Source organism: Hydra vulgaris, chromosome 11 (genome assembly GCF_038396675.1).
Source record: "Hydra vulgaris chromosome 11, alternate assembly HydraT2T_AEP".
NCBI lineage: Eukaryota > Metazoa > Cnidaria > Hydrozoa > Anthoathecata > Hydridae > Hydra > Hydra vulgaris.
The window spans coordinates 16,240,459-16,252,320 of NC_088930.1; the positions used below are offsets into that span (position 1 = coordinate 16,240,459).

General features: G+C 28.2%; 2 protein-coding genes across 2 annotated transcripts; both read left to right on the forward strand.

Annotated features, from left to right (window-relative positions):
- Positions 1-453: 453 nt before the first annotated feature.
- LOC136086882 (uncharacterized) lies at positions 454-954 on the forward strand. Its single transcript, XM_065809378.1, has one exon. It carries the CDS (start codon positions 454-456, stop codon positions 952-954), a length of 501 nt encoding a protein of 166 aa, XP_065665450.1.
- Positions 955-1,122: 168 nt separating this feature from the next.
- On the forward strand, positions 1,123-2,529 carry LOC136086883 (zinc finger BED domain-containing protein 5-like). Its single transcript, XM_065809379.1, has 2 exons — positions 1,123-1,488; positions 1,858-2,529. The coding sequence occupies exons 1-2, from the start codon at positions 1,123-1,125 to the stop codon at positions 2,527-2,529; spliced, it is 1,038 nt and encodes a 345-aa protein (XP_065665451.1).
- Positions 2,530-11,862: the final 9,333 nt, after the last annotated feature.

Consider the following 11,862-nt stretch of genomic DNA (forward strand, 5'->3'; position numbering starts at 1 on the left):
GAAAGAAAAGATCATTGAGAAAAGCTGCATTCAAGCATGGCGTTCCAGTCTCAAGGCTCAAAGATTGCAAAAATAACAACAACAAAGGCTTCCATAGCTTAGGTACAACAAAGGTACTCTCAAATGAAACAGAAAGATTGATGGTGCATACATTCCAATTACTTAGTGACTGGGGTTATGGTTTAATCCGACATGAAATCCTAAAATTTGTGTGTGGCTACCTTTAACGCGAAGATCAATTGCACTTATTCAAAAATGGCAAGCCTGGTAAAGACTGGTTTTATGCCTCTATGAAGAGATGGTCAAAAGAAATTTCAACAAGAAAAGCGGTTAACTTAGCATCTAAAAAAGCCGCTTCTTGTACGTTAGAAATAATTGATCGTTATTTTGAATGTGTCGCCAAACAATATCAACAGACTGGTAAAACTTCTGGGTTGCATATTTAGAATTGTGATGAAACAGTTTTTTTCGGGTGATCATGGCAAAGCAACCTTAGTGTTTCGAAAAGGGACAAGACATACATTTAAACTTACTGACAACAATGAAAAAATTCATTATACTGCAAACAATTGCTGTAACGCTGATGGGCATTTTGCACCACCATTTGTGATAAACAAATTTCGTCCTGACTGGGCAAGAGGTGGTCCAGATGGCACCAAATACTCAATTTCAAAATCAGGTTGGATGGAGCGCGATACATTTTTTGAATGGTTGAAAGAAGTATTTATACCCGAAACTGAGCAAATTGGTGGTATTCATATTTTAGTATTAGATGGGCATACAATTCACATAGCTTTGGTAGCGGTATTGCTGTGCAAAAATTACAATATAATCTTGATTTGTGTACCAGAGCATTCTTCACATATTCTACAACAATTGGATAGGTGTCTATTGTCATGTAAAACAAGCATGGAAAAAAGTTCTTACAAAGTATTACAAAGACTTAAAATGTAAGAATTTAGATAAACAAAACTTTCCACCATTGCTCAAACTACCGCATGAGAGTGGTAAATGTTTTACACGCTTGCATGCAATTGCTGGATTCTTGTACACTGGTTTCTAGTACACTGACTTCCACCTAATAAAAAAAACAAAAATCATGAGGCATTAGCAATCACACAAATGTTTAATCTACCTTCATCACCTTTAGCAGCCTCCGCAACACCTACAGCATCTTGCTCAGATACAGCTTTATCATCATCAACAACCGCTGCAGCACCTACTCCAACTACACACCGATTACCATCTTTCTCAACTACACCAGCTTCAAGTTTCGATAGGTATCAAGCATGTGTTGAGCATTGCAAAAACAGTATCGAGATAGAGTTGAAGCAGTTTTTTCAAGCAAGAAATCAATCCTATTTTAAGAAATCAAAGCAGTGCAATATGTCAAAACTTGGCGGAAAATGTATTACCAAAGAAAATGTGATCGAGTTCCTCAAACAAAAAGATGAAGAAAAAGCAACAAAGGAAGCTGTGAAAATTGCAGTTTTAATAATTCAAAATTCTATAAATAATTTTTTTTTAAACTAAATCAACGAATAATAAATAACTAAATCAACGAATAATAAATTTGATCGGACATTGTCCGACCAAATTTAAATTTAATCTGACATTTTGTCCGGAACTTAATAAAAAATTAAAATAAGCCCTGCATTAATTCCCAAATCATTTTTAGTTTTTAAAGCAATACCCCATAATGGACAAATTTCTTATCAAACGAAAAGCGAATGATTCGGAAGAACAAAATACTAAGAATGGACCGAGTACAAGTGGAAGCGGCAGTAATGCTCTTGCTGCACATAGATTGTGTCTGATACAAATGATAGGATTAAAAGAAAAAAATTTAATCGACAGTATTCTGAAGATTATTTAAGTTTTGGATTTACGTATATTTGTGAGGAAGAATATCACATTCCACATTGTATTGTATGTGGAGAAAAATTATCCAACAGCATCATGGTTCCTAACAAGTTGAAACATCACTTTTCTACAAATCACATTTTCACACAATCATTCGACAAACTTGCTATAAAAACTAAAGATTATTTCAAACAACTGTTAGATACGCAAGGTAAACAAGTAAAATATTTTGAAAAAACTGTGAAAATTTCCAATAAGGCACAGTTGGCTTCATATAAGGTTGCTGAAATGATTGCTGTTCAGTTAAAACCACATACTATATCAGAGTATTTAATTATACCTGCATGTTGTGAAATGGTTAAAATTATGTTTGGCAATGAAGCAACAAAGGAAATAATGAAAATTCCTTGTTCAAATGATACAATAAAAAATAGAATTAAAAATATGTTGGATGATATCGAAAAAACAGTTGCCGATAAGCTTTCCAAATGGCATTTTGCTCTGCAAATTGACGAGTCCACTGACATAAGTGGAAAAGCTCATATACTAGGGTTTGTTCGTTTCCTTCATGAAAATGAAATAGTGAATCAATTTCTATGCTGTCTTGAGCTTACCGAACGTTCGACAGGACAAGATGTCTTTGATTCTAATTTCTTCCTATTTTAAACAGTTCAAAATATCATGGGAGTTGTGTGTAGGAATTTGTATGGACGGTGCTCCATTAATGGTAGGCTCATTAAAAGGAAAATATGGATGATTTTGTGGAGCATCTTCAAAATGACATTTGGTGTGCTAAATTGGCATATTTAGTTGATATTTTTTATTATTTAAATTTTTTTAATTCCAGCCTTCAAAGAAGAAAAAAAAAATTTTTAACATCGACCAACAAATTGACAGCCTTTCGGAAATAAGTCATTTTTTGGAAAGATTGTGTGATGGAGAAGAAGAAAGTAGACATCTTTCCTTCTCTTAATGATTACACTACCGACGAAATTATTTCAGCAGTAACAGAGCATTTAACTTTATTAGAAGAAAAGATTGAAATTTATTTTCCATCAATAAACGTAGAAACATATGACTGGATACATAATCCCTTTGCCAAGGTTGATTTATCAAATAGTAAGTTGTCATACCAAAAAGAAGAAGAATTAATCAACCTATCATCGGATCGCGCACTTGAAATGAAATTTTCTGAAATGGTTCTGGAGAAATTTTTGGATCTTTGTGCAAGAAGAATACTCAGCTATATCCATGAAGGCACTTAAAATCTCGTTGCAATTTTCAACATCATATTTTATGAACTTGGTTTCTCGATAGTCACTAACATAAAAACTAAAAAACGAGCAACACTTACTAATTTAGATGAAGAATTGAGGATAGCTATTTCTAAAATTAGGCCTAATATCACTGAAATTTGTAAAAACCATCAAGCTCAGGTTTCACATTAAATCTTTTTTTTTTCTGAATTAAATTTTGCTCAATGTTATTTTTTTACTTATTAAATTTATGTTTATTAACAATTTGTTTGTCATGTTATCATTTTAAACTGTTATGTTATAATCTTTTATTTTCAATAAAAGTCGTACATATATGTATTTGTTTGTTTTTTTTTACTCCTTGATTTCAGTGCTCCCCAAATTTTTGTCATAATCAAAAGTGCTCCCCGACTACAAGTAGGTTAAGAACCACTGCTCTACGCCAATTACTCAAATGCCTGAGCATAACAATACTGAGAAACCTCAGCAAAACGATAATGAAGAACAAGTACCAGCAGCCAAGCGATTAAAAGTTTATATAGCTATATATAAAAAAAAATTACTACCTTCTTGCTGTAAACTCACAAGCCAAGTCACAACACTTAAAAGCCACGGAAACAACATAACCACTTACACATAGCACACATAAAAGCACTTTATATAAAACAGGTATTTACACATTTATTACACAGAACTTATGATTGCATCAAATTATCTAGTATAAAGATTTAAGATCTTATAACTGATTCAACAGATATTAACAGATTATAATGGAGATAATAAAAATTTGAGAATACCTAATCTTGTGGTCAAAAATATAAAGTGATATATTATTTGGCTAAGCATAACAAATCTTCTTTAAAAACGCAGAGTCAAACACGCACAAATGAGTAACAGCAGTATTAGCATTAAATTAAACATTAACTATATAGGACTAATTAGTTTGTATTTAGGACTAAAAGTTTGTCTAACGGCAGCCTATAACTATAATACTGGAACAAAGTAACACAGTACTGCATTTGATTGTGCCATCATCATTTTTTCAGCCTCTACTTTTACCATGTTTTTAAACGCAGAAGCAAATGGGTTTTCTTGATTATTCAATTTAAATAACTCATTTAAACAACCATCACTACCAGGTTGCTCCATTCTGAACACTGCTACATTAGGATCATATATATTTAACTGACTATAGGTGGTAGAAAACTTTATACAGGCCTTAAATTTCCAATATGATGCAAAATTTGCCCATAAACTCTAAAACAGAAAGGGCAATTATTTGAGGGAGGAGGTATTTTGGCTGTGAAGGAAGCTAAAGATAAAGAAGAATTATAACATCTATGATATCTTTTATTTCTAAGGCAATTTATCTCAGCTCACCTATGCTCATCTCTTTCATTTTAATGACAATTAACCTCAGCTAGCCTAAACTCATCTCTTTGATTTTGGCGACTGTTGAATTCATCTTGCCTAGCCTGGTTTCTTTCATTTTGATGAAGTCTAATAAATTTACTTCTTAAATTATCTTTTGGTTTTCTTTCTTAACTTATCTAAGATAAAGTGTAAGCAAATAAAACAGAGCATAATATAATAATCTGATTATATTCTACCTCTACTATTAGTCATATTTAAATTAGATGTTTTAAGATAATATAGCTATGTGTAAAGATGACATATGTTTATCAAGAACTCAAATTAAAGTTATAAATAAATTGATATAATCTTTATAACTGAGTAATGTGATATATTTAAGGTAGTTATTATTAATAATTATTGACAAATCATTATTAGTATTTCATCAAAAAAACAATAAAAAGTAATTAATAAAAGTTACAAAATTTTTACAGATAAGAACTCATAAATAAAGCAAATTGAAAAAATTATAAGGCCTGTCTGCTCAGCCGATACTGCTTGTATTGAATGGTGAAATGATTCCCTGATTTTCCTTTTATTTTCAAGTATTTTTTCCCTGAGTTCAAGCGGTAAAAAGTATATATTTTTCCTTTTTTATGTTTAAGGATATTTTACTTTTGCAACTGAATCCTGGCTCCTAAAACAAATAGTTACTATAGTAATCCATTTATCTAAACATATAGCTACTATAAATTATAAATGTTATAAAACCACTGTAGTGAGAAACTTTCGATATTAAAATAGATTCAAAAACTGGATACTGTAAAGTACCTTCAATCAGAAATATTAAAATAAAAAATATTCCCTGAGTTTTCCCTGATTTAGAGATTTTAAAGAAAAATTCCCTGACTTTTCCAGGTATTCCCTGAATTTTTAAATTTTAAAAACTTTTTTGCAAAGTACACCACTTGGCTAGCAAGGTCAACACTCTTGCTGTAAACTAAGTCAAGTCACAACAATTTGAAACCATACAAACAACATAATAATCACTTACAAAATATAAACCCATATAACTTTAACACATTTAAACACATACTAAATAACATAAATATAATTAAATATATAAATTAAGAAAAATATATAAATTAGGAACATTTATAAAATACAACCTTACTTTTGTAATATTTGTTTAATAACATACCTCGTAATAAATGTTTAACAACTTAAAAAAAAACAACAATCAAATGACCTGATTTTTTATATTATAAAAACCAAACAGATTTTCTTTAAAATAAGATATTAAACGATCTTGTTCTTTAACATGCAACATAGAGTTGATCGTGTGAGATGCAAGGGTTTTGGAGATTAACACTAACTTTATGAAGAGTTTGACGTTTTGACCTTTGAAAAGAGCATCGTCTTCTAGAGTCATTATCATCTTCAAATTTTTAAAAATTACAGATTAATATACGTATATCGCTGTGGATAGCCTACCAAAAGTCAGTAGCCAAAAAAAACAACTTTGCCTACCGAAAGTTCATTTAATTGGCTAAAAAAGTCACGTGTCAAAATGGAATTTATCAACCAATAAAAAAGTGCTTTTGTTTGAATAAAAATATTATATTAGGCTGCCGATTAAAAAAGATGTTTAATTTATTTTATTAAGATATTAATTAGTAATTTAATAGCAAGAAAATTATTTTATCAAGATATATCTTAATAAAATATACACATACGTTTTAAGAAATAAATATATCTAAAATATAATAACGAATTAAAGTACGCTTCTGGTAGCAAAATTAATGTTCAATAAATACATAAGTAATATTCATAAAAGATATCTTTATTAATATTAAGGTAATATATTTTACCAAATAATGTTTTTAACTTTTTTTTTTTAATATAAAGTAATAAACTTTTACTTTTAAAATTTGTTTGGTTCAAAGGTTTCCATGCAATAGCATGGAAACCTTTTTTTAAACACCCAATAAAATAATTGGGTGTACATATTAAGAGGGGTATATACGATAATGATAAAATAAATAAGATTGCTAGATCAATTTCTGCTTCTTAAAGTTCCTTAAATTACTCATTGTTCCTCTAAATTCTAGTTAAACTGATTGTTTTAAAATTGCTTTGCTAAACGTTGGTCTTAGAGCACGTAACATTAATTTACCATCTACCATCATTCACACATTAGAGTTTGTATACTTCCATTAGGTTACCTATAGTAAATACTTCGTTAATAAATAAATAAATACAGATATTTTTAAACTGTAATTGAGTAAGTAAAAACGCATAGAGTTAATTATTAACCTAATAAAAGAGTTTAATTTATTGAAAAACAGAGCTGCTGTTATATATATATATATATATATATATATATATATATATATATATATATATATATATATATATATATATATATATATATATATATATATATATATATATATATATATATATATGTATATATATATATATATATATATATATATATATATATATATATATATATATATATATATATATATATTTACCATCTACCATCATTCACACATTAGAGTTTGTATACTTCCATTAGGTTACCTATAGTAAATACTTCGTTAATAAATAAATTCAGATATTTTTAAACTGTAATTTAGTAAGTAAAAACCCATAGGGTTAATTATTAACCTAATAAAAAAAATTTAATAAATGCAATAATATTTTATAAAATAATATTTAATATCAGCTGCCATAAAAGCAGCTTTTTAGGAATGGATTTCCTAGCCAGCCTCAATAGTTCTAGCAACTCTTACCCACAACTTTATAAAAGAAGTACTTCCTAATAGCTTCTTTTAAAACTGCAAATGATGCAAAAAAATCAGAGCATGAAAAAGTCATAATTTCGCTAGAAATAGAACTAAAGTAAGTATGAAAATAGCAGTATGAAAATAGCTGTATGAAAAATACTACGAAAAATGTGTCAAAAAAAGAAAAAATATCAACAAGATTAAATTTTTGACACGTGACATTCTTAGCCTATAAAATGGACTTTCGGTAGGCAAATTTTTATTTTTTTGGCTACCGAATTTCGGGAGGCTAATCCACGGCGATTAATATACTTTAAATTGACAAAGGACTTGAATTGTGTTATTATTAAAGTGCATGAATTAAATAAATTTTAAAAGTTACTATACTAATTTAAAAATAAGATAAGGTTTATCCTTTACTGCAGAATTCATCAAATTAAAAAGTTTTCGATCTTATTAATTAAGCCAATGAAGTAAAGTTTTCGACGTTAACAGATTGTAAAGATTTAAGAATACCTAATCACGTGGTCAAAGATATAAAGAGGCAAATTAAAAGGCCAAGTATGGTAAAAACTCTGTGTCAAAGGCGCACGAATGGGTAATAGCAGTAGCAGCAGCGTTAAATTAGGGGCTGTCCATTAATTACGTCAACAATTTTCTAGCATTTTTCACCTCCCCTTCCCCCTTGTCAACAAGTTGTCAAACTTCTCGAGACCCCCTAAAAAATTACGTCAACATTTAATTACCCCTCTCCCCTTTCAAAAAAAAAGGAATTTTCAAATGGAAAAATACAACGACCAAACTTTGAATAGAATAGCTTACAACTAAAACAAAAAAGAGTAAGCTATTTAGAGAACCATTTAAAATTACAAATGCTCTGAAAAAAAAAGTGAATAAAAGTAAAAGGTATAAAAAAAAAGTTATTAAACTTTTAACTTAAGAACATATTTCCAGTTTATAACTTCAAAAACTTGCTCTGAACGAAAAAATAAAGGTTAAAGTGTTTACAAAAATTTATGCAACTTACACGTTTAATTTAAAACATATTTCAAATTAATGCAACACTTTAATGTGCCTTTTCTCTTTACTTTAAATTTAGAACTAGTTAATAAAACGAAAAATGCATTTAACAAATTGTATAAACCAAGGGTCAGCAACCTAATGAGACGAAAAAGCCAAAAGTTATAATTTACAAAGTTTTAGTCTACTGTGCAAACAGAAAAGATTTATGTAAATACATGGTCTACATTATATTATTTAAAAGTTACTACTAAGGGTCGGCAACCTGCGGCTTGCAAGCCTCGTGTGGTTTATTCGATGTCAAGATGCGCCTCTTTAGCTCCATGCACAAGTATTATTATAAGAGCTACCAACATTTTCATTTCAAACATTTTTTTAAATTATCTAGCAAATCTTTATTTCAATATTATATTAAATAATATAGTGCAGACCAAGTGCTTACATAAATATTTTTTGTTTGTATTGCAGACTAACCAAAAACAACTTTGAAATAATAATAGTGTTACGAGTAAACATCTTGTGTGTGCTTATTTAGTTCTGTACGTGTCGGGTCTTTTTAAAGCACAACACGGTTTTTAAAAAGTAGGAACATAGCTTTATTAAATTACTGAAGGTGTAGCGAGTATGTTACACAGGACTGCAAACGCTGCCTAATATTTCTTTTTATACGTGAATAAATTTATGAAAAATGAAATCTTGTTGACGTCAACTTGTCTTGACCTCCCCCGGTCAACAAATGTCAAAAAAAATTCAGACCCTACTCCCCCCTATATTGTTTACGTAATTTATGGTCAGCCTCTTAAGTATTAATTATAGGCGATGTACATAAAAATCTATTTTTAGAACATAAACGCAATTTCTATTTCTTAAATTAACCATTATTAATAATAACGATTAAATTAAAAAACCTTTCTTCTTAAAATATTGTGAAAAAGAATTCTAAAAACCAAAATAGATCTAGAAACATAATTTGATTAAAACTCCCATATAGCGAAAATGTTTTTAAAAGTAGTGGAAAAACACTTCCGCCCTTTACACGGCGTTAACTTTAGCAAAAAAATCTTTCAACGCGAATTTATAAATGTTTACGCGACCGTTTTAAAACTCGTTTAGTTTTTATTATCATTTAGACTGGAATTTTTCTACGTTTAATTCAGTCTATAGTTAATTAAATAACTAAGATTTATGGATTTTATGTTGAAGAAGTGTATATTTTAATGTTTCATTATGTTAAACATAAATTACATTCTTTGTTTGTGGAAGAACATATTTTTATTTACGCATTAATCGTATTATTTAAGGCTTTATAAATATGCCTGAAAAAAGGTGCTCGATAAACCATTATGTTACCTCTTCCATACACATTGTTAAATATCTAAAAAGGATACTTGGATTACGATCTTTCTTTTTAGCTAGAGATTTTAAAAGTTAATTTGTATTTCTTGAGATATTAGATTTTTTCTTGCTAAAATTGACATTTTCAACTTTCAAAAAGCCTTAAAACCTAAAATAATAAATCATTTTTAAAATCTCTAACTAAATATTATCCTAACACACCAAAGATCATTTGTGAAAATTTTTTATAAATTTAGTGAAAGAGAAGTATCAGTTTATCTTTAATGTTTCCATGTGATTTTCCAGAAAAATTATTGGCAGCCATTTTTTTTTTTCTTTTGTATTTTCATAAAACTTTGAAATTTAAAATAATGTCACGAAATAATATTACAAAACCTTTGCATAATGCAAATCTTTGAATAATACAAACCTTTGATATGTTAACTTGTTAGATCATTGGGAAAAGATAACCGATTTACAATAAACATTAGTTGATTAGTCATAAACATTAGTTGTTAAAACTTTACAGTTGTCTCAATATGGTTTCCGTTGTAATGAAGTTTAATTTAAAACACGCTTAATTTTCTCGCTAATGTTAAATCTGGCAATCGGGAGATTTTTTTGCTAATGTTAACGCCGTGTTAATAAGTTGCGTAAGTCCGAGTAAACTGATTTTGAGAAAACAACAAAAAACTAAACTACTTTTAGTTGCGCATCAACAGAAATTGATACTTTCTTTGTCCATTTTTAGGACAAAAATTTTTTTAATGGTCAAATATTTAAATAGATGATAGATTAAAGTATATAAAACATGGAAATTGAAGTAACTCAAAATTTTTATTTTTGCGACTTAGCGCGTTTTGCAGATGGGCTCCTCAAATATTTTAATAGTAAAAGGGATTATAAAAGGCCGCATTAATGCGTTGTTATACAGAAACAAAGTTCTAAATGAATAAATAACAGAAAATTAAAGTTGTTATCAAAAATCAATTGTCCAATGGGTGGTAAATGTTTTTAAAAAAAAGCGAAATAAATGTTTAGTTTCTTATAAGATTGCACCTGATAAACAATTGACTCAACTGAGGACGAAAGAAAAAAACTTTTTGCCAATCATAAGCAATCTTTTAAAAAATTAATGTGTTTAAAAGACACCATACTGTCAAAATGAATATTTAAATTAAAAATTAAAAATATCAAAATTTTGAAACAACGCATTTCGCATTGACGGCGTTAATTTTTGTTCAAAAATCTCCCGATTGCCAGTTTGCGCGTGTTATCAAACTTACAGTCATAAATAAGTGGAAACCATGTATGTACAACAGTAAAATTTTAATAGAGCAATCAATATCAAAAGTATTTGCGAGTGATTTCTAACGGTACAGACATTTTGCGCTTAGCTTAAATTTTATTTAAAAGAAAACAAAGCGTATGTTTATGTACCTCATCTTACCATCGTTTTAATTATATCTTGAGATTATACTTTCACATTGATAACATAATATCAAATTGATATTTGCATAAAAAATATTACAAAAATTGGACACTTATAATTGTACTTCTGAATAAAAATTAATTATTAAAAAACTAAAAATCTACGTAAAATTATTTTTAAAACTTAAAATTTTGTGAAACTCCAAAATTAAGCTCAAAAAATAATTTAAAGAAATTATGAAATATAAGTAATCTAATTAGTAAATAAAATAATGGGAAAGTTCTTCGAAAAAAATGCTGCTACAAAAATTATTTTAATTTGGTTTGTAGTTAAAGGTTCTTTAGCTTTCGTTGCAGGAAAGCAAGTCGTCAAGTACCTAAAAAACAAAAATAAAAAATGACTACTGTCCTATCAATTTATCATTCATTTTCTATTTTCATTCAATTTGCAAATTCTATTTCATAAATCTACACACACTGTAATTTACATAGCTTGTTGAACAGCCTAGCTTTAGATATGTTGAGGATTAAATAGCTAACCTTAACTTAATCTTAAACCAATAAAATAATTTATTCTTTAACCAATATAATAGCTTAACCTTAAACCAATAGAACTACTATATACATCAATACCTTAATTTATTAAAAAATAAATAAAAAGCATAACATTAAGAAAGTGTCATTTTATTGATATTTTTATAACCCGTAATACTTATAAAAACTAATAGAAATAATTTATTTTCATATGTTGAATATCTTATCTTTTTTATGAAGGTTATATAAAAATATATTGAAATGATATAAATAAA

Coding starts and splice junctions, on each gene's coding strand:
- LOC136086882 (XM_065809378.1), top strand. CDS start 454: ATGAAACAGTTTTTTTCGGGTGATCATGGCAAAGCAACCTTAGTGTTT.
- LOC136086883 (XM_065809379.1), top strand. CDS start 1,123: ATGTTTAATCTACCTTCATCACCTTTAGCAGCCTCCGCAACACCTACA. Junction 1,489..1,857: donor AGGAAGCTGTGAAAATTGCA/GTTTTAATAATT, acceptor TTTAATCGACAG/TATTCTGAAGATTATTTAAG.